Raw genomic sequence first — 24,420 nt, 5'->3', positions numbered from 1 at the left:
AGTCTTAACGGAAAGATCAATAATGCTACAATACTTTTACAACAATAATGTTACTTACTTTAACGGGGCTTACTTATCGCTTACCTAGTGCGTTTATAGCTTGGTCTAACTATCTGTAGTAAAAAAAACCAAAAAAAAAAAACCGGCCAAGTGATAGTCGGACTCGCGCACCAAGGGTTCCGTACTTTTTAGTATTTGTTGTTATAGCGGCAACAGACATCATCTATGATAATTTCAACTGTCTAGCTATCACGGTTCATGAGATACAGCCTGGAGACAGACAGACAGACGGACAGCGGAGTCTTAGTAATAGGGTCCCGTTATTACCCTTCGGGTACGGAACCCTAAAAAATAACTACTTAGTGATGATCAAGTTTTCGAAATGTGTCAGGTCACGTTCGGGAAAATGGCGTCTTTTCCGTGGACAATAGGAAAGTTAACGATTTAGGTACATTTTTTCAATTATGCAACTTTTTAGAAGTAGAAGATTTGAACATGCCCATAAAGGGTCTAAATATAGGTCTATAAGGGTAAATTAGACTTTGAAATCCATTTTTTTAATGATGTCCAAAGATGGGGGAAGTTTAGTGGGCACTTACCCACGGCCTCGCACTTAAGGGGGCCTCGCGGAAGCCAACTTTTTACCATCTTAGGAAAACACATTGAAAGAAAAGGGCCTCGCTGGTGCGACTTCGCCTACGGCTAGATTATGCGCCATTCATTTATTACGTAAGACGATTGTTTCCAGTTTTCGACCCCCTCCCTCCCCTATGTAAGATTAAATAAGAATAGGCCGACCCCCTCCCCCGTTTAATATTTATTACGCAAGAATCTAAAGTAATGTAATTTTTTGCCCCTAACTAGTCTTACGTAATAAATGAATGGCACTTTAGTTTACGCTACGCCAGTATGTCCACAAAAAAAAGTGAAAAGACGCATAAACAAAAACTCATACCAAAAAATTTTTTTACTCAATTGCCAGAAAGGCACACGGAAAAGCGTTGGTTCTGTAATTTTTAGGGTTCCGTACCCAAAGGGTAAAAATGGGACCCTATTACTAATACTCCTCGGTCCGTCTGTTTGTCTGTCTGTCTGTCATGTCACCAGGCTGTAATCTCATGAACCGTGATAGCTATAGACAGTTGAAATTTTCACATATGAATGTATTTCTAAAATAAATATTTAAGTGGGGCTCCCATACAACAAACGTGATTTTTTTGCCGGTTTTTGTGTAATGGTACGGAACCCTTCGTGCGGGAGTCTGACTCGCACTTGGACGGTTTTTTCCATAATATTACGGAACCCTTGATAATTCTCTAGCCTAACCAATTAACCAGTTCGCTATTCGGAAGGGTTACTATTGTAACTAACGAGCAATCGAGAACCCTTACTTAACTGTCCCTTTAAATTGCACAAACATAGGAACTAATAGAAAAATAATTATCACTGGCCATACAAATTTGAATCTTACGTCAATGTTATTAAGAACATAATCGCTTTTTTTAAGTAACGCAAACGTTTAAGAACAGCGCCAAGGGTTTTAAGATCTATTTTTTTTTACTATGTGAGGGGAGGAAGGAAATGAAAGTTGTTTGAAACACTATTATTTCCGTCTTCGTGCTTAGATTCTTAAGTTGTATAGTTACTGTTTATGATTCCGTACCCAAAGGGTAAAAACTGGACCGTATTACTAAGACTCCACTATCCGTCTGTCTGTCACCAGGCTGTATCTCATGAATCGTGATGGCTAGACAGTTGAAATTTTCCCAGATGTATTTCTGTTGCCGCTATAACAACAAATACCTACTAAAGTACGGAATGTATGGTATTTCACAGTAGTTACATTCCCGCTAAAATTTTCAGTAATAATGAATATGTATAACCCAAAGTTTTGCTTATCTGAACTATTATTTATTTAAAAAATGACAACTTTATTTGCACGCACAATACGACTTCCACTTCAATGCCTCTCTCGTACTCAGTAATAATTAAAAACTCGTTTTTAATTATCCCAAAATTTCACGGATATAGTGTTGAATTACGGCAATTTTAAGCTCCATGGTGTACTGTAATAAAAACCGGACAAGTGCGAGTCGTACTCGCACTTTTTAGTATTGTTGTTATAGCGGCAACAGATATACATCATCTGTGAAATTTTCAGCTGTGTACAGTCGCCATCAGATATATCGGAGCGGCCGAGGTGTTCACAATATCTGAACACGCACTCTAACGCCTTGACAATAGAGGCGTGTTCAGATATTTGTGAGCGCCTTGGCTCCGATATCTGATGGCGACTGTAGCTATCACGGAATACATCATCTGTGAAAATTTCAGCTGTCTAGCTATCACGGTTCATGAGATACAGCCTGACAGACAGAGGGACAGACAAACAGACGGACAGACGGACAGTGGAGTCAATTTGGGTACGGAACCCTAAAAATGCAGCATGCAGCCTTTGTGCTACTTGGGAAGTCCCTTATTACTTGAAGTAAGTGCATAGTTAGTACTTTGCCAGCTTAGCTTAGAGGTCTTAACTTAAACCTATATAAAAATGCAAAATACAACCCACCCAATAACTTTATGTAGGTTAAGTAGAATCTTTTACAAATTTTTAAACCTTTTTAGGGTTCCGTACCTCAAAAGGAAAAAACGCAACCCTTATAGGATCACTCGTGCGTCTGTCTGTCTGTCCGTCTGTCACAGCCCATTTTCTCCAAAACGACTGGACCAATTAAGTTGAAATTTTGTACACATATGTAAGTTTGTAACCCATAGAGGGACATTTAACGTAAACAAATAAATTTTCAACATGGGGACCAGTTGGGGAGTAAATGGGAAAATTAAAAAATAAAGTTTTCTCAAACTATCGTGTTACATGTCAAATAAAAGAGCTCATTTTAAGAATCTCAAATACATTTTTTTGTAATTTTAAAGTAAATAGTTTAGAAGTTTTTTTTTATTTTAATTTTAGCCTACTTTGGTGTCCCACTGCTGGGCAAAGGCCTCCCCTCGTTTTCTCCACTCGACCCTGTCATCGGCATTAGTTTACAAGTTATTTAAGAAAATAGCCAAAACACGACCATTCCCCCCCTTTATCTCCGAAACTACTACGTCTAAAATTTTGAAAAAATACACAAATTAGTTCTTTTACCTATAGATGATAGAAACACCTATTAGAAATGTGCAGTCAAGCGTGAGTCGGACTTAATTACTTAGTTTTTGATCCGACCCTACTGGTTTATTAAAAACTCACGTTTCACATAAAAAAATACATTGTTAAAAATTGTGTAATGTACGGAACCCTTGGAACGCGAGACCGACTCGCACTTGGCCGGTTTTTTATTTACAAACATAGCCACAAACTAATCTATTACCTCATTGTTTCTTTAATCCCGGTTAAAAGATAGCAGTTTTACGACGAACTATAAAAAAACTATAACAATGACCGTCCGTTGTGCCGTTTCTTTCCTTCACACTTATTACCTAGAAGCGGAAAAGAGATAAAAAATAATTAACACGAACAACGTGTAAGGGATTTCCCCTAATAAGGTCCAGGGTGCCGGGTGCCTCGTGTGCTGTCTGTGTTAAAAGTGTTTGACAGATGTCGAATTGCAATTGTTTTTGTTTGCTTTAGTCAGTCGTTTGTCGGTCTTTCCAGAGTTCCAGACATTTGTGCTATATAGAAGTCTGTGGACTAATTTAGGTTTTTAAGGAAATTTAACAAATGCATAAAATAAGTGATAAGAAGATTAAGGAGTAATCTTATTAGGTAAACAATTAGCTCCATGCAGTTTTTTTTTTCATTTTTGTTATCATAATTTATATGGCTCCCAAACAACAAACGTGATTTTTTTGCCGTTTTTTGCGTAATGGTACGGAACCCTTCGTGCGCGAGGCCGACTCGCCCTTGGCCGGTTTTTTTATAGATTTTATAGTTACTTTATTTTGGACATGAATTAACATAATACCTACAGTACTTCCAGTAAGTACCTAGCCCATGTGTGTACAATTTTATTATTAGCATGGAATTCTGACCTTTTCAAATCATTTGCATTATTGTTAGTGATTCAGAGAATATGTTTTTCCGTTTGCATAATCATCATCATCATACAATTTAAGAGCTGTGGGCTCTTGTCGGTGCAGCGTGATGAAGTTGTCTCCACCTTGGTCGATCCGAATCCAGCCCTTTAGTATCCCTGGTGGTTTTCATAATAATAGTAAGAAATAGTAATGCCCAAGAGGGCCAAGTGCGAAAAGCTGGCAGATGCATTTCAATGAACGCAGATACCAGAGCCAGGTAGGTCTTACTACTCTTACTGATAAGCTTAAAGAACAATAACTTGTACTTTCACTTTTCACACCTTTTACTACATTTTGCCGACAGACCTTCGCAGGTATATCCGCGAAATGCATTGTCAATTGTGCCAATACCAAGTATTTGAATTAATTACCTAGTATGCAAAACTATTTTAAAGTACCTGCAGTGTTTTTCAACCTGTGTTTTTGCTAGGTAGCAATTTTTTTTAAAGGCGGTTGCGGAGGCTCGCAAAGCTCGAATCGACAGAAGCATGGCGGTCTTTGGTGTCGGAGGCCAAGATCCACTTCGGCTCGTGGCGCGTGGCGTGGCGCCACAGCAAAGTATTACTACCTATACCTAAATATTAAAACGAGTAACGTTAGATCACTGTAACAACGATCCTATTTCCTTATACCAAATAGGATATAATAGGATCAAATAGGATAGAGCGGTACTGTCATAGTGAATTTTGTAACCACAGTAAATTCACTGCCATCTATCTACACACTTTAAAACTAAAAATGAAGATTTATAAAAATACGATAAATGTATTTAAATATGATTTTTTTTATTTGCATTAATTATTTTTATATGATTTTGACCCATGTTCTTTCACTGATATGCGTTAAAATTGTTAAATAACAAACAAAACCGTCAACGCCCTCTATACGAGAGTAGGCCAAAGGTAGTGGCGCCATCTGATCGAGAATCAAATTATGGTGATTTTCGAGACACGTTTTTTCCTTGGACTGTATCCATCCATTAGGTACGGAGTTATATCTATCTTATACTTATACCATCTAACAGGACGTGGCCTTGAACTCTCCTGATATTGAGTCGCGAACCCTACGTTTCCTTCATACGGTGACTCACACAGCAAATAACACGCGAAATCAACCTAACCACTAACACAATAAGGCGCCTTGAAGTAAAACTTGATCCGTTTACTGTACGCCGAACTATGCGAAGTGCCTGTTACTTGAGTTTGGACTCTAATTTAATTGTGCTAAGGTCGGAATTACCTTGTAGTTGTTGTTGCTAAGTACAGGATGTGGATTTGAATTATATCGGTTATGTTATGAAAAAGGTCCTTTGCGTAGTTCTTATTGCGTGACGAGTCTATGGTTTTTAGGGTTCCGTACCCAAAGGGTAAAAACGGGACCCTATTATATACTAAGACTTCGCTGTCTGTCTGTCCGTCTGTCACCAGGCTGTATCTGATGAACCGTGATAGCTAGACAGTTTAAATTTTCACAGATTGTGTATTTCTGTTGCCGCTATAACAACAAATACTAAAAAGTACGGAACCCTCAGTGCGCGAGTCCGACTCGCACTTGGCCGGTTTTTTTTTTCACTTTTAAATTTATCTTCGATCGAATAAATCGATCCATGAACTCAAAACAAAAACGGCCGTTTTAACTTTGGACGCATAGATTGACGAATCCAGCAACGTAAGAACTATTATAATGTACCTAGGTAGTGATTTGGGCTGAATTGAATACTAATACCTATAGATAACTCCATGATAAATCTATGTTTATTAATACCTACCTAAACTATACTAAGTCGGATAGTTTAGTCAGGTATAAGCACTATACCATTGAGTAACTTATACTAGAGCGGTACTGTCATAGTAAATTTTGTAACCACAGTAAATTCACTGCCATCTGTCGACACACTTTAAAACTAAAAATGAAGATTTATAAAAATACGATAAAATGTATTTAAATATGGATAAATGATTTTTTTTATTTGCATTAATTATTTTTATGATTTTGACCCATGTTCTTTCACTGATATGCGTTAAGATTGTTAAATAACAAACGAAACCGTCAACGCCATCTATACGACTGTAGGCCAAAGCTAGTAGCGCCCTCTGAACGAGAATCAAATTTTCGTCATTTTCGAGGCACGTTTTTCCTTAGACTGTATCCATCTATTACGGAGTTATATATATCTTTGACTATACCTAATCCTTCTTAAGTGGTTATAGTAAGGTGGGCCTACATAGGTGCTTGGCCTTGTAGTATATAGTAGGTAGGGTCAATGCGGTAGTTCCCGTCCATGCTCTAGTTTTCGTCCACTTGACGGATTAGCAAACAATACATATTCATTTTTAGGGTTCCGTACCCAAAGGGTAAAAACGGGACCATATTAGTAAGACTCCGCTGTCCGTCTGTCTGTCCGTCTGTCACCAGGCTGTATCTCATGAACCGTGATAGCTAGACACTTGAAATTTTCACAGATGGTGTATTTCTGTTGCCGCTATAACAACAAATACTAAAAACAGAATAAAATGAATATTTAAAGGGGGCTCCCATACAACAAACGTGATTTTTTTGCCGTTTTTTGCGTAATGGTACGGAACCCTTCGTGCGCGAGTCCGACTCGCACTTGGCCGGTTTTTAATTTGCTACTTGCGAAATGTTTAGACATTAAGGATTGCAATAAGTCCAAATTTGTGCAGCAACGTAGGTTTATATTCAAATTTCGTCAAGTGAACGAAAATTAGAGCTGGACGAAAACTAGCGCAATGACCCTATTTGAAAATCATGCAATAGCATTTTAGTTCATTAAATTTATTTTCTAAAAAAGGTAGGCTATAAGATAGGGGAATAGGAGACCTACTTTTGCTTATTTTTTATTTTGTAGGTGTAGGACCTACCTATGTAGATGGCTTCACGTGAGGTCAGTTTCAATTTCACCTCGTTTTCATAATTATCCCAAATCCCAACATGACGAACGCCCTCGAGTAGTTATTATCATTAAAAATAATATTCAGGCCTCTACGAAATTATAATTCGCGTCATGAACTAATTCAAAATTTCCTCATTATAGCGCCGGTAGCAACTAGGTCTAGGGTTATTAAAAGAGCTTGCATCTTCTATTTATAAACACAAGACCTCACAAATGCTAATCGTTCGGCGCGTCGATAAATAATGCGTGGCAATTCATCAGGAGCCAGGTATTTCTGTTTCGCGCCATAACCTGGCCGACTGCGGAATGCCGACCGACGACTCGACGATCTCCGCAGCTGCGGACCTGACGACGAGTGACATGACCTCTCTCCACCACAGCCCGCGGCCGAATGCTGAAGTACGAAGAACCAACCAAACTGGCAATCACAAGTACATCGGGTACTCCTACTAGACTGCGGCACGCACACATTCAAACCTATAAACACATCTATCGTATTCTTTGCTGCTGATTTCCTTCCTCGCAGCGGAGAGCCTCTCCCCTCCGTGAGACGCTTCGTCAGAAATTGCAAATACGCCTTTTCTTATGCCTTCAAGGTTCTAGAAAAGGTTTACTATGATGAGTTTAGGTAGATTGTATAGAGTTTTCACTGTTTTAATGCGTATTTTCAGAGAATTGGTTGAATGTACGGTTTGTGACCGGGTGCGCGCGGAGTGCGGGGTTTTGCCGCGCTGCGCAAAGCGCCCCGCACGCCGCGAGCCGGCAGGCTCGCCGCTACGTCCGTCCGACAGTCGTGTCTACGGCGCCACACCAGACGCTCGCGCGCTTCTCTACCCCGACCGGCTCACGAATAATGTTTCAGTGTTTGCCAAACTCAATTGGAGGTCTCGGTAGAAGTATCGTATTTAATAGTTTACACTGTATAACCAACAGCATAGTCTCAGTGAGTGTTACGCAGTGTGTACGGAAAAAACTTTGTCGAAGATTCTGAAGAATCTTTCGTAAATTGTGTAAATCGCCGGCCGCGGTCGGATAGCGTTTTGCACAAACTTTTCGGTGAGTACATTTTTTTTTGTGTTCTGTAGGCTTTTTGAGTATGTAGTTTTCTCATTTTATCAATGTCTGTGCTTGCGGTATTGCGAGATAGTAAGTAGTTTTAATAGCTAGGTATGTATATTTGTATAAGTACTTCGGCGGCGCGGGGCGTTGGCTTGCCGGCAAGTACCCACGTACTTTTCTGCGAAACAGCGCCGGCGGAATTCCACGCATCTTGCTAAAAAAGATACTTTTTAAAATAACTGTCTTGTATTTGAAAGTGTAATAACTTAGTGCTATATAATTTAACAATTATTGCGATGATAGATTTCATTACCGAGTCGTATTATATTTTTAACGATAGTCTTCACTAGTTAATAACATTGTACAAGTAATTTATGTTATGTTTACTAAACAATGTACTTATTGCACAATTTCGAAGTGTTGTGAAATAGTTTGGAAATGGGTGCAGTGCGGTTGTGCCTGCTTGGAAATGTACCTAAATCGAACTAAAGAGGGCAGTTAAAATAACAAAAAAATCTATTATTTTGTACCTGTCGTACCAAAAATAAATAATAAAAGTATCTCGCGTAGAATTACCTATTTAGACTAAAGTAGGTGTTTAGCTTTTTTCGTTTCCACAAAATATGAGATAAAATATTTCACAATTTTGTCAAGTAGGTACAAATATAAATACATAATACTCAAATACTTTTTTATTAATTACCCACTAGTTACTTAACTTATTTAATGTTATGATAACTTGTGAATTTTCCGTAGCAAATTGACGTTAGGTATCTGTACGAGTATAACACGATCGATTGACGACGATCACTCGAAGTTTCAGTTTATTTCGTAATCTATACGCAATATAAAATTAACCATTCTAGAAGCAAATTATATGTAATCAATTGTGATATCCGCTAGTTAAACTACAATTACTGAAAAAATATTTCTTTATAAAAAAAAATTGCCTGTAAGTAGGTATCTAATACCTATATGCCTTAATATAAATATGTGGACACTGACACATTAAAATACTCCCAACTATTTATAGTAAAAAAAAGTCCGAATGTTACTTAGATCTCTTTTATTCGGACATCTTAAAAAATGATAATAAATACATATCTAGTGTTATGTCAAATTCAAATGTATTAATTTATCGTGTCTAATATTATAATGAAAAAAAAAAAATTAAATTTATTGTATCTGAAATAAGTGTATTAAGTTTACAAACACATAGAAATATACGAACTCTAATTGTATGTTAAGTGTTCTAATAATGTTGTTAAGTTTAATATTGCAAAGTAAAATAAATCTCAGTGTTAAAAATTTCCAAACACGATATGGCGGGAAAACGTAAATCCGTCTGCGAATTAGATCGGCGCGATCTCCGCTTCGTTCCGATCGTTATTGGTAAACAAAGTACCTCCTCATTTCGCGCCAATTTCACTTTGTAAACAAAATCGCTTGTAGTGTAATGGAACGTAAAAAACTGGACAAGTGCGAGTGGGACTCGCCCACCGAGGGTTCCTTACAAATTTAATTTTTAGTATTTGTTATAGCGGCAACAGAAATACGTATCTGTGAAAATTTCAAATGTCTACCTATCACGGTTCATGAGATACAGCCTGGTGACAGATGGACAGAGGAGTCTTAGTAATAGGGTCCCGTTTTTACCCTTTGGGTACGTAATCCTAAAAAAAGTAAAATTAGTGATGTGCGCAGGTAGAAAGCGCCCTAAAAATTACGCGAATTCCGTTCAAAAATCTCTTTGTACGCTGGCCTGTTTGTTTTTAGACAAAAGTGGGATAAGTCCCAAGGCCAACAGTCTTTATAACAGTTGGGTTTTGCATCCAGACTTCAGTCTAGAATCGGGCTTCGCCGCGTACACTTCCCCGTTTTGCAATCATTATTTTCACTGTTTGTAAATACGAAGGGTCAACACCCCTCGTCTACAAACTTGTTTTTTTTTTAATTTTGTGGTTTTTTGTTTTGACTTGTGCTGGTAGTGACTTGTATTGTGCCGTGAATGTTTTTAATGGTTTTCAATTAAATTGGACTTAGTAATTGAGACGTCATTGAAGGTATATTTTATTAATGGAGTTATTACTTTTATTTAATTTTTCGGAAATAATTTTGAATAGCTGAACTTATTTATCGCGATCGATTAATTGTTACATATGTCAGCGTGATATATGTATTATGTTATATCACTGGTACCTTAGATTTCTTATAAAGTAGTTCGATATAGTTTGAGATTTATCGTACAGTCGTAACATTTTTAATTGATTACGAATTTACGACGGAATAGGCACTAGTTATCTGGACTTAGTCTAATACTGAATCATTGGTTATTTTTTAATACATTATACCAACCATTATTTAAAAAATATATTATATTACTACATTTACTACATACGCATGTTAAAATTAAGTCGACATATTGTATTAATGAATTATCTAAATAAATATATTTTTATTATTTATTTTTATTAATATACTAGTTTTTGCCCGCGCCTTCGTCTGCGTAGTTAGTAATTTGGGTAGCTTGTTTTTTTATCCAATCTGCTTTTTATCGATTTCCCATACAAACTTCCACCCCCCTTTTCACCCGCTTTAAGGATGATTTCTCGGATAAAAACTACCCTATGTCCTTCCCCGGGACTCAAACTATCTCTATACCAAATTTCAACTAGATCGGTTCAGCTGTTTAAGCGTGAAGAGGTAACAGACAGACAGACAGACACACTTTCGCATTTATAATATTAGTATTCATTATGTCTTAAAAGCACTTCTAATTTAAAATATCTGGTTGTTGCAGACGGTGTGCGTTGAACCCATCGCGCGCATCGTCCCTGTGATAAGGGGCCCTGTGATATCGACGACTTCGTCTTAGCTTTAAAACTAGTTAGTCCTTAGAAATTAAACAAAATGTCGGCGACCGACACTCAGATATTCCCATTCGACTTCTGGGATACGTTGGACGAGGAGTCAATGGAGCTGACTCAAACATCAGAGTTCTGGACGCAAGTCCAGTACGAGGCAGAGCGGCTGGACTTGGTGCCCCCAGCGGATCTAGAAATGCTCCAAGATGAGCTGGATTGGAGAATATTGGACGCTCCGGAAGAGTTAGAACATAAAGAGAACATAGTCCACCATGACTGTATGTGGGCAGGCTCGTGCGCTGATTCCGTTCATCCTACGAACACATTTGTACCATCCGAGCTGTCGCGGGCAGCCACGCCGGGGCCGGGACAGAGCCTGCTCCGACGGGATATGTCACCGCCTAGACCGGACACTCCGCCTTCGCTGGACGGGGACGAACCCCCCCAGTTCCGCCATGCCGTCGACGTCGTGGGCACAGCGCAGCGCCTGCTGAGGGACTCCGCGGCCGTCGCCGCCGACCACTCCTACACCCTCGCCCGGCAACAGTTCGACAATCTGGGCGTGCAAACACCGTCTGACTCCTGTGAATCAGGTTAGTTGAAATACTATTATAAATAGCTTAAGTTAGGAAATCATTCTAGGTTCCAGATCTTGATTTTCGTCGGACTAATCAAAGGAATGACCAAAGTAACCACCTTTATCTTTTATTGAACGTTCAGGTAACAGATAAAAGTTATATATTTCCGACCCGCGGAACCCTTTCGAGTTGAGAGAGGCTTTTCTTAAGCGACAAGTTGGGCTGACCGGGATGTCTCCAACACGCAGGCGCGGAGTGAGCGCGGGAAACGGCGCGTATCGACCGCCACCCTCCGCCTCCCGCGTCTAGACGTACCCGCGACTCCGCTCTTCCGGGACCTTCGTACACTGCGACCTTGAACGTTCCATGAACCTTCCTTAATGTCAAATTGCGCAACCTTCCGCACCCGACAGCTCATCTCCCGGGATCCACATGCTTAATTAAAACAGGAATGAATGCTAGTGTCTTCTGAAAGGTCATGTTTAGAGGACTAGGGTCGCTGGTGCGTCGACCGAGACTTGCCCTTGACGCATCCTCTGCGAATTGATGTATCCCGCCACAGACCGGGTGAACACACTCTGGCCCCGCTCTAAGTGCATTTCGTTCACATAGGTAGTAGCTACAAACATGTTTCTAAACTGATTGGGGATTAGAAATCGACTTCGATGGATTAAAATATTCTTTTACTCTCGCCGTCCATGTGAAGTTTCTTATTACTGATAAGTTCACTGATGAAAGAGGCCTGGTATTTTATTACAGCGCATTTGCTGCGATATCGCAATGTAATTAATTGTAACGTTACAATGTTATATAATAATTATTTATACATTATTGTGTTAGGAGCAAGGTCGTAATGGGTATATTAATGACTGTTGCTTGTTTACAATTTATGCGACATGTTTGCATTATAACTGCACATTACAGAAGGGTAGATAAACATCAATAAGATACAATTGCGAGATTAAAAAAGGACTAAGGTTCATGGTTGCTCGGTAGTCTCACTGTGTCTAGACCGTTACTCGAATAAGAATGCAGCGAAATGAAATGAAATCTCATTGGAGTGGAGCTCGGCTCGCCAGACCGGTTCGAAATGAGTGCTTCCATGTCTACGGCGGCCGGATGACAATTTGATAGACAGCGTCCAAATAATCTTGATCGAAAATCGTTTAGTAATATCTAGTGTTCTTTAACTGAATTAATCACGTGTGCGTACCCGTGTTTTTGTACCAGCGCCATTCGACTGCACGGTGTGATTAAATAAGTATTTAACTCGATTCGCGACGGGCCGTGTCACATCACTGGCTCGAAACGCGCGAACATTTTACGGCGCATGCGTTCGTTATCGCGCGTACTCCGACTAGCAAACTGTTAACGGTCAAAGTTGACACATATTCGCGCCAATTTACTTCGGTGTTCGTTGTAATGATTTGTTTTATGGCCAAGAATTTTACTACAACGGTGTTTAACTGCAAAGTGTTAAACGCCGCGCTCTGTATTGTAAATCATTTTTATTAGCAAAAGCGAACGGTTCCAGTGCCATCCTATATCTAATAAACTGTTCGTTTTACTGTTCACTTTTAGTACCCATACGTTCGTAGCAAATCCGTTTCGCAAAGATTAGTTGTTTTTGCTAGACTCTAATTAATTGCAGGGGCCTGAAAACCTAATAAGCTCGCTATAGATAACCTTATTTAAGTAGTGCTTGGTGGTTTTGACCCGCTCACATTATCTTGACGGATTGCTCGGTCGCTATTTGAAAACTAGAACTAAGTAGTAGGCAGTAAACTAGGACAGTTAAGCGCGGTCGAATTTGTAACTCCTTTGAAGGCAATTCAGGGCATTAGATCCGCTTCGGTGTGGTGCCCTAAAATACGTGGATATCAATCTAGACTAAACCAAGGCTGTTTTAAGTAACATTCTCTCGACGTCTATATTTGGGATGCAAAAAACATACGTTTGACAGATCGCGCCGTCAAGTCGCATGAGGTTGTAATTTTTAACTCGTTTTTAACGACATTTCTTATACTGAGCCCGGTGTTTAACTCTAGGTACACGTTATGTAGGAATTTAATATTTTATAGTGGCTGGGTGTAATAAAAGGCCTCGGGCGCGTAGTTAAAGCAATTTGCGCGGCCCGAATCGGCTCGACTTCAACGGCGACCTAAATATAGCGATCGTTTAGAAGCCTAACCTAACCTAACCCAGCCTCGGTTACCGGCCCGCCTGACACACATTCGACACCTGATCTCGAGCACACTTATACATAGTCACATACCTAAACCTTGCGATAATGTCGCAACAACCTGACATGATAGTACACACGCTATACGAGTACGCACTATCAAAATACATAATGTTCAGATTTCCAACTATTTATGTTATGCGACATAGTAGTTGCAGACCTTGGTATTATCGCAAATACACGTAGACATCCAACAATCAGTAGCCTGTAAGAAACGTTGCGAATATCGTGATGTATACGTACTCGCAATTTTAGCCGGCCTCACTGCGGCCTTCATGAGTTATCAATGCCGATAACAATAAGCAATGTGACACCGTAACATAAATTCGTATTGTCTTATCATTATCACGAAAACCTAAAGTATACTGACTGATAAGCAGCGTAGTAACAAGACATTAATTTTTGATCTTACTATACATTCACATGTTCTTGAAGTTTCCATTTCCACTGCGTAGTTGTTAAGGCCGTTCCATCGGTTTGCCGCTGTCTTTGTCACATTTCGCAAGAAAGAACGGGAAAGAACATACGCGCCTAGTGTCAATTTTGATCGAATTTTGTCGGTTTTTATTTATTTTAAAAACGTTCCCTTACAATATCGAAATTCTAAAGCTATGAAATTACTATTTATGTTAAGATTGTTTTTTCTTCTTTTTTTGTTTATAGTATCACATAATAAATAACCGAGTAAAGTAGGATTAAAAGTCCGAGTTAGAGGTTACTTTGGGAATTAATTGTATCGAGCGAAGTGTCATAAGTCGTGTATCGGAAGCTATGTTGTTAAAGATAATATAGTCAAGAACTACATATATTTTTTCCACGTCTACGAATATCAACGCCTCTTAGAAAAACAGGATCATATAAGGAGATTTTTCGCCTTCTGGCTCAGGGAACCGCCTTAAGCAAATCATCGTATAACATATTTAGAGAGCCGTAAAATTTGAATAGGTATCTGGTTTTGATCCATCGTTTAATTAGGGGCGTGGCGACTGAGATAACGCTGATATAGTAATGACGCAACATTCGTCCAGCCGGTGGTGCGGAAGCTTAGTCGCGTGCTGGTTTTAGATGAGTTGAGTTATACTAGCGGCTCTTTCAAAATACCAACATATTATAAACGCATGCTTATGAGCTAATTTTCTCATCAATTTTATACGTATTTAGTGTAAAAAAATAACTTTATAAAAAAAAGGGTTTTTAACTTTTTACACAATTGTAATTGATACTTTCAGTTTTAACATTAAAGTAGGTGTAGGTATGTGAATAAAAACATCCGAAATTACGGTTTAAAAATTCAGCCTACCGTAAAATTGCCATTCACTCGTTCACTTTCATTGTGAAGTTTCCAGGCCTAAATAAGGGTTACACTTTTACAGTCATGGTCTAATTTAATCTACAGACGGGCAAGAGACACTAAACGCTCATTAATTGGCCCAATTTAAGTAGCCAATTTTATTGGGATCTTGCGTCACTTTTTTCTACGCACGCGCGCGACCGTGAACTTCCGTGTAACCTCGTCAAGGTCGCAAATGGCCGCATCGATCCACCATGTACCTCGCCCTATAAATCACCATCGTCTGTTTTAGGAGTAGGCCAGATGACCGACTTTTGTTAGTCGTGTTATACCTATTATTATTATTTATTGTTGGGGTGTTGAGGGCCTGTGAGTGTCACGTCGACCAAGCAGTGATCTATTGTGACGGCCCTTTAAAGTTCGTTACTAATGCCCGTTGAGTCCAGAAAATTCCAGATCCTTTGGGCCGTAATGTTCTGTACCTCATAGGGTTGCAGTATGTGCCGCCCTAAGTGGATACTTCTTTTTGACATTAGTGGTCCACAGGAACAGAGAATGTGCATTGCAGTCTCCTCTGTTTATACTGTTTATACCTATATAACCTTTTTAAAATTACGTTTCGTTTATTTTGTTCTTACGCGTCGCGGTATCTTTTTTTTTGATCGAATGCTTTGGCAACTTTGCTTTGCTTTCGGATAAAAATCTTGTAACAAATTAGAAGAAAATAGTTAAAGATCTAACTATGTAAAGGCTACGGTGACTGCTTACCATCAGGCGAGCCGTATGCTTGTTTGCCACCGACGTGGTATATATTTTTTTTAATAAGTATGATAATATAAAAACTTAATTAAGAAACGTTAAATTAAAAAGCAATCGTCGTGGGGAAATGAAAAAGTACAAGTACTTATAAAATGCTTATAATAACGAGTTCCTATTAGAAAAAAAAAAAAAAAAAAAATTAGAAAATGGACGTTTATACTAATTAGTATATTTAGTATTATTACGATGGTTATACAGGGTGTTATAAAAAGGGGCCATAATTTAAATTGAAGGACGGTATAAAATGTATAAATCTTAATCGTATCATTTATCAAATTGAGTTGACTGAACTGTTATCTTTTGCATGCTACTGGCAATCTTTATCGATAAAGAACTACTACACTGATAAGTATTTCTAAGACTACGTCATTACATCAGATTAAGAAAATTGGGAAAACCTTTTATTAAACATTGTTTGAAATAGGAAAATTTCGCACATTACAAGCTTTTTATAGTAGATTAGTAAATTCATTCGACGTTTCATAAACAGTCTAATTAGACTTTTTCAATTTAGAACCGATTTCAAGACGCCAACTTCAAAACGGTCGTTTGAATCTTGAAATTGGAACTTCGTATCCGTTTTACCGCGCGTAACAACCAGGCCGAGTATTATCATCGCTTACATAGCGCGCGCTTGCATAGTGTAGCGCGTTGAGGTAAGCTCTTACCTCAACTAGTGTATAGAGAACTTTGATATTCATGACAATGGGGAGGGTATTTATATTATTTATGCTGGTTCGCTTGACCGTTTGCTAATGTTTAGCAATTTGAATAGCTCAGGTTTTTCCTTACCGGGCCGTTGCTAACACGCTATGTGAGATGGCGTGGCGCACGATAATTTTTAATTATCGCTCAAATGCCAGTGAACTTGGCCTCGTCGGCGCGGCGGAGCGTGCCGCCTTAGCAGGTCGTCTGTCATATTGATGTACTTACGTCAATTCTTAACAACTTTTATAAGTTTGTGGCCAGTTACAGGGCAGAGTCGTAGTTGGAATCTTTAAAAGTTGCCAATATTTATGAAGACGATTTTTATGTGCTAAAATGGAAAAAAAATGCCAAGTTTTTCCATATGGCTTCATAAGCACCTTTGCCAAGCCAAAATATCCTTAACTACTTGTTTTCTATTCTCGGCTGTATAAATCGTCTTTAGCTGTAAAGCCCATCACAGACGGAGCGATAATATATCGGCAGATACCGACAGATAGTTTCACAAAACTTAAAATCTAACAGCAGCGGCAGCGCCATTGAAGCGAAACTTTCCTTTATGTGGAAAGGGTCAGTTTACACTACTTTGAATCAATCCAGTTTTAACTTCAAAATCCTACTGCAGCTTTAATATCTGGTTTTGTAGTAAATAAAGATCCAAACTGGGTAAACCTTTTGAAAGCTGTAACGTTACACCTAGATAAAACTATACGTCTATAAATTCAACAAGTCTATGACTCATTGTCTTTCTCACGGTGAAATTGCAACAGTACTCAGAACAGTGACTAATCTTATTTAAGAATAGCTATTGCGCTATTTGCTTAATGGATAGCGTATCGTTCAGTTGCCTATACGCGTTTGAAGTTTAAATAACGTTCTTATAAACAAAAGATAGACTTGATGCGTTCAGTTTTAAATTCCAAATTTGAAAATCGTTGCCGGTGTTTCATAGACAACGGAAGATCATTTTTACTGGACAATAAAAAGCGGATTCGTTTAAAATTGGAACGGCGGCAGTTGTAAACTTTTATACAGTAGTGTCTTCGAACTAAAATTTCAAACAAGTGCTACCTATTCAGTAGGACCGAGTATAATGTCCGAAATTTGAATTTCGAGCGAGAATAATTGAATGCTCGGTTTCGGAAATAGGCCACATAGTATATATGCGCGGAAGGAGCACTATTACATATTTTGAGGTATTTTCTAGTCTCAGAAATATACCAGACTATGGGATTACCGTCTTCAGTCCTTTTACGGTACTAGATAATAAGGCACTAGACCGGACCGGCGCGCCGCGACAATATTCTGTATCGCTTACATTCGGCGCGAGAAAACTGAGCCTTGATGGCTCGAGCTAAAGTCCAAGCCTTGCGCTCTTCAAGTGATCGAACCTCAAGTGTCGAATATAATTTACAAATATCTGGTAGAAGTTAAGCCGGCTTTAGGTTATAAATCTACTTAATAAATATGTAATGTATAGGTAATTCTCTCTGGATCATCAAATCTTTAAAGCTTTATGAAACTTAAACGCGAGCCTTTTATTTTAATCCAACCTGGCTTGGCAACTATGACTCGTGAAAATGAGACAATACCCGCCCACGGACGTACGGTTATAGTCCATAGGCGCCAATGTAAAATAATTATACCCGTATCTACGCGGAATCACGTTTTTCGCGGCGTAGTACAGAATTGCGTACTTGCGTAGTTCGGTTTCGTAAAACAGCTGCCCGCGGAACTGGTTCTATTTCCAGCTGATAAGTACTGAGATGCAATCTTTCGTCCTTGGGGCTCGTGAATGGCGTTAGGGATGGGCCTAGGCCCCATAAACGTTTTTACATTGTAAAATCAATACGCAAGACGGACGGATAGGTGCAAGACGTTGGTTTTGTCATTACCAAACTAAAATGGAGTAGGGACATGTTGCTAGGCAGTGATGGTAGGTGGACTAAAATAAACAGAATGGTGGCCGCTTTCGAATGAAAGAAGCCCCTGGCGTCCGTTGGCTCGTTGGGTGAAAGATTGCCGGTCACTTCTGGATGAGATTAGTTCAGAACCGGGACAAGTAGCGTACTGGAAGAGAGGCCTTGCTCAGCAGTGGGCGATAAAGGGCTGATGATGAAAATAAATTTATTACAAAATTACTAACACAAGCGCCATCAATACTTAATGCGTGACGAAATGACCAGTCTTTAATAGCTATTTTCTTGCTGACTGTACCTTTATAATTTAATCCTCTTTTTGATAAGTGAAACCTCTTGTAACTTATCAAAATACATGATAATTATATAAATTATATTATTACGCGGAAACCTTTTTCTTTATAACGTGCAAATGCGTAGTATGGCGCTAATCATCAGAAACCATTCAGAAACACTATTACTGGCCGCGAAGCCAACATGCCAATGGCTTACGCTCCGTAGCGATCGAAACGCAACTGTCACTGTCGCACTAATATGGAAAAGTGAAAGAGAGATAAAGCGTTTCGTTGTCGAAGCTATAGCGATTGTCACAGATATTACAATCATAACACATAGTAAATAATTGTCATACAACAACTGTACATATTTTTCTTTTTTACTCTATAGCAATACTAATTCGTCACAAGCCCTTGCCAAAAAAAGTCCATACATATTACGAGTAAGTCCATATAAGCTAACTGATATATCAGATCAGAGAAATTTTGCCGTTTAAAAGGTATATAGTTATCGAAATTAAACTATCGTGAGACATATTTCAAAGCGACTAAAAATATAGTTAACTGGTCTGACTACGCTTAAAAAACATAACCCTCCTTCGGCAGTCGGGTAAAACCTGAACTCTTAACATTCCCGCTGACATAATTATTCGTAAGCGAAACCGGATCGCATGGTCAAGCGATGGCTTCCGTGAATCGGACGCGAAAGAGAGAACAAGACCATAACTATATCTAGGTTAACCTATATCGACTTAAATAAATAGAAAGTGTCACACTGCACGCAAAGATAGATATAACATATAACTCCGTAATAGATGGATACAGTCTAAGGAAAAAACGTGCCTCGAAAATCAAGAAAATTTGATTCTCGATCAGAGGGCGCTACAAAACAATTTTAACGCATATCAGTGAAAGAACATGGGTCAAAATCATAAAAATAATTAATGCAAATAAAAAAATCATTTATCCATATTTAAATACATTTTTTCGTATTTTTATAAATCTTCATTTTTAGTTTTAAAGTGTGTCGATAGATGGCAGTTAATTTACTGTGGTTACAAAATTTACTATGACAGTACCGCTCTATCTTATCATATCCTCTTTGCTGCACGGCACTTCTTTTTGTATTGAAACACTTCACTTGACAACTCAATACTCGTTTATTTAGAAACCAAAACTTTATAAGGAGCTCTAAAAAATCTTGATAGCGCGATGTAGTAACTTGATAACAGCGACATCTAGTTATATTGAGCATCTATGTAAGTAAACATTACTACATTTAACGATTTTTTTTATTTAATTTAAGAAAACGAAAAATACATAAATTACTCTTTTTAACTAAAGTGAATTTTAACCAAATCAATAACTAATATGGTAAACTCAGCAGATAGGTTTCGTTCTATGTACCTTCAGAATCGGTAGGTGCTTCAGATAAAAGTGGCATCATACAATAGCTAGCTTAAGTTCTCATTGACCTAAAAGTTAAAAATTCTCAATAACAATACTTAAAACATGTTATTTTATAAAGCATTTGAGAAGAATGGGGCTATAACATTTAAAACTTTCGCGGTTTGAACACATATTAAATCACATTTAGAAACGGGTCTATCGCGAATTTATTTTGTTACCTTTATGTACCGACGTTTCGACACAGGTTTCACTGGTCGTGGTCGCGGCTAACTGACGTCCCAGCAAAATGTCAAAACAGAGATTTGTGTGACTACCCCACGAAAAGTGCATTTAAAGTTGCGATAGACCCGTTTCTAAATGTGATTTAATATAAGAATGGGGCTGTTTTAATTTAAAAAGCGAGTTTAGAAATCATGAAAGTGGTTGAAAGTTAGGCTTTAAATTTTATGTATTTTTATTTTACCCTGTTCATTTGGGAGCCCTGTGCCCTGTGGCCTCGGTTCTAGAAAAAACAGGCAGAATATAGAGAGACGCCCGTATTGAGGCGTTACTATTGACGCCAACCAACCCCGTACGTCTCTCACAAGATTTAAATACCTGTCTAAGGTCAAAAATATACATTATATCCGCTTTCTGATCTCTTACCTGAGGGCATAGTCAGATGACTATCGTACAGTCACCATCAGATATATCGGAGCGGCCGAGGTGCTCACAAATATCTGAACACGAACATAACGCCTTGACAATAGAGGCGTGTTCAGATATTTGTGAGCACCTCGGCCGCTCCGATATATCTGATGGCGACTGTACATCGACAAACGCCAAACAAAAGAAAAAATTGTATCGGGATGACATATGCTATTACCATTCATTATTTAAGTTTTGATTAGCGTTTTCTATTAACTAATGTCATCTTGGCTAAGCTCGTGAAAGGGAAGATTACAAGGGAGAAAAGAACGTGGGCGTTAGCAAAATCCTACCCTAAATTAACATAGATAACGTTTCGTAGGAATGTTAATCTGATATCTCTAATCCTAAGCTGGGTTATTAAGAGCCCTAAGGCTTTAACGAGTGGTCTGCCTTGACCGATTGCCAAGTAATGTGGCAATTCGGGCCTAAAGCCGCAGCTATGCATAAAATTATCCTTATAACCCACTAATTCTACCGGCAATGTTACTTCAAACAGAGGCATATCCCTTGCGTTTTATGAGAATTCATCATGCGAACATTGCGTAAGTCTAAAAATAACTAAATCTAGCTTTTACGAGCCAGCCAGCGCATCATATAAAAACCGTTGAATAAAATATGTTCCGATTTATTTATATCGGAAAGTCGCAGTGCAGCTAGACGTGAAATTGAGGAAGCGAAGTATATTTAGATTTAGATTTTTCCGCTGGTAACCCTAGTGATAGTACCGGTAGCAATAGTACTCCATTCAGGGTGCAGCATCTCGTTTTGGCGCGAACATGACGTCACACGATCGATGTCGGCAGACGCTGCGGTAGTGGGGTCGATGCCCTCGCCCCACCCGCTGCAGTAGCATCCTAGATAGATCTAGGTACACCTACACTATATGCAGCGAATACCTCAATGAACGCTATGCGGCCGGGACGTGCAAGGATTTAATTTCGCGCTTAATCAACTCCGCTGGGGCATTTATCCGTTTAACAAGTGGAGTTATAGTTCCATTTATCCTCATTCTTAATGGTTTCAATGCAGTAAACGATTTTCACCTGTCAGTCTTACTTACGCGTTTAGTTGTAGATATTTTTACCTGTTTTGAGAGCAAAAGCTAAACTTATTCTCCATTGTTACAGAGGAGGAAATCGACGTGGTATCCCTCGGCACGTCGCAGCTGCCTTTGGCCGTAACCCATGTGCGCACAGACTCGCTCCCACGCGTGCCGTCAGCTCAGGAACGCCAGCACATCCAGCGGACAGTAGCCTCAGCCATGAGTCCTCGACCAGCAGCTCGCAAGCGCTTGGTCCCGCCAACAACAACGGCAGCCGCTGTCCCGCGCCGAAGAGCGCGCGGCCCCGGCCGCCGCGGACGCCGCTCCAACACCGACACTGACTCCGAAGCCGAAGCCCCAGAAATGGAGCGACGCTCTATACACAACGACATGGAGCGCCTCCGGCGGATCGGCCTCAAAAATCTCTTCGACGAACTCAAGAAACAGATCCCAGCCACGAAAGATAAGGAACGCGCTCCAAAGGTCGTTATACTCCGCGAAGCCGCTTCACTGTGTCGTAAGCTCAGAGAAGAAGAGATCGAGCGCGAATGTCTTAGAAAGCAGCAAAACAAACTCCTCACCAAATTGAAAAAGCTCCGCACTATGGCGGTCGCGCGCTATCGTCCGTATTGAGAGGCGCGCCGCCTCTCCTTGGTTTTAGCTTGTTCCTTGCGGAACTCCCAGGGCCTTATCCATGTGACATTATGAACTTTTGTACGTAAGTCGCTTCACAACCTACTGGACGTTGTAAATGGGCCCGGTAGAACGAGGAGCTCGCCCGTTTAAGTCCCTGGTCGGGAGTATATGTAACAGTTTCAGCTTTAATGGCTTACTCTGCTTCTGTGGGAAAGTACTGAAGTTTTAAATCAATAACTCGAGTTATTATGTTTTGCTCAACGATATTATACAGTGCCAAAGTGAGCCATAAAACTGTTTTTTACTATAAATTCCTAGGTTCTCAGTAAAATATCTTAACTCACAGACTGCTTCGTGAACTAGTAGACTGGTTGTACCTCTAAAATGTTTTTGAATTATCATTAAAGTATAAATAGTTGACATAGCGCATTACAGATTTACTCCGTGTTGAATATTCGAAAAAGATATGACATTTGTTGATATTGTTTCGAAACAGTAACGAAGATTTTTTACTGGACCTTCCATTTTTAAGATAAATAGATGATAATGTACCATGGTGTTTCAGTGTCACGTTTAAATGTATGATGCGAGTTTTCGGATGCTGTAAATAGGGTTGGGAGCGAAGCTAGTGATGTGTTTAAAGATTGTTTGGGCGGGCGTCGCGAGCGCGCTAGATGTCGTTCGAAAGCGCGCTCAGCGCCGCACGCGCCGGCGCCGCTCCATGTTCGAGGTTGAAGGAGACACGCTGGCCAATATATATGTTTTCGGGCCGATAAGTAGGTTTTCTATTACAGTCCTCGACCCAGCGAGCGCCGGGCGAGGTAGTGATAACTTGTTTTAAATGATATTACTATAAGTTAAAAAAATACTTAGGTTAGTTCGCTTATGTTTTTTAGCGTTTTGTTATTTTGTATAAATTTAACACTTAGATGTTTTTTACATGTAGTCGCGCAATTAACTCCGATTCACTATTTTAGCACATGGATTACCATGGATTGGATTAACGTATTGGACCATTTTAAGCGTTTATACATATATTTAATTTACATTGTATTGCAGCTACAAATAAATTGTTATCGCATATTCTGATCGCTTAGCAATATAAAATAAAATCACCAAGTATGACATAGAATATGACATTTTAAAATGTATTTTCCGCTTGAAAATAAAATGATACTTTATTCGTATTGATATCGCAATAGTTATGTCCGATTGACATTAAGTGAAATAATCTCAGTGACTAGACCGTTGACCGTCAATAGCTACAATTCATATATTCCTAAAGGAGATTTATAAAAAATAACCACGTCATAGTTCCTCATAGTACCTACTTATAGTAAATTTTGCATTTCTTTATAGGTTTTTTACAGTAAGTTAGTGTATGTGTCGCTAGAGTCGGGACGGTTAGATGACGGCTTTAATGGCGGAATGTGCCTTGCTGTGTATATATTATTGATAATTAGGTTTACTCTCGAATTAGTTGCAAGAAATATTTTTTGTGAGAAATATTATGTAGGGTAGTCGATAAGTAGCCGTACACGGGATCGAGGTATCGTGTTAAAGATTTGCAGTTTATCTTCCACTAGCTCTACGTGTACATATAGGTTAGAACATAGTTGTATGTTAAACGGTTTTTTTTTTATAAAACGAGTTTTTTTTTTCTAGTAATTGTTTAGTTTTTTTTTTCTGAACTAGAGAATAGCTTACGAATTCTCGAATGTTGTACCTGCATTTAATTTTTTGTTAATCTTCTTGACATAAATAATAAAGATAATCTAATGATAATGGAATACCTAATGATTTAGTTATCCGCAAGCGAAATTGGTTTCTTGTGATAGGAAAGGAAAAATTAGGTTTCACATAAGAAAAAGTCAGTAGTTTAATGGTTAATGGTAA

At 38.9% G+C, this 24,420-nt stretch overlaps 1 protein-coding gene across 1 annotated transcript; it reads left to right on the top strand.

The window, feature by feature from the left end:
• The first annotated feature begins 7,662 nt into the window (after nt 1–7,662).
• Nucleotides 7,663–23,740, top strand: LOC134745385 (myc proto-oncogene protein). The gene is made up of 3 exons (XM_063679422.1): nt 7,663–8,050; nt 10,854–11,510; nt 21,974–23,740. Exons 2-3 carry the CDS (start codon nt 10,964–10,966, stop codon nt 22,519–22,521), a joined length of 1,095 nt encoding a protein of 364 aa, XP_063535492.1. The 5' UTR covers nt 7,663–8,050; nt 10,854–10,963; the 3' UTR covers nt 22,522–23,740.
• Nucleotides 23,741–24,420: the final 680 nt, after the last annotated feature.

The sequence above is a fragment of the Cydia strobilella genome, chromosome 11, assembly GCF_947568885.1.
Source record: "Cydia strobilella chromosome 11, ilCydStro3.1, whole genome shotgun sequence".
Lineage (NCBI taxonomy): Eukaryota > Metazoa > Arthropoda > Insecta > Lepidoptera > Tortricidae > Cydia > Cydia strobilella.
This window is presented reverse-complemented; position numbering and strand designations above follow the sequence as displayed.

What these genes read in the sequence shown, in the direction of transcription:
- LOC134745385 (XM_063679422.1), top strand. Translation starts at nt 10,964, where the DNA reads ATGTCGGCGACCGACACTCAGATATTCCCATTCGACTTCTGGGATACG. An exon ending in GTCTGACTCCTGTGAATCAG is followed by an intron (nt 11,511 to 21,973) that starts GTTAGTTGAAAT and finishes CCATTGTTACAG; the next exon opens with AGGAGGAAATCGACGTGGTA.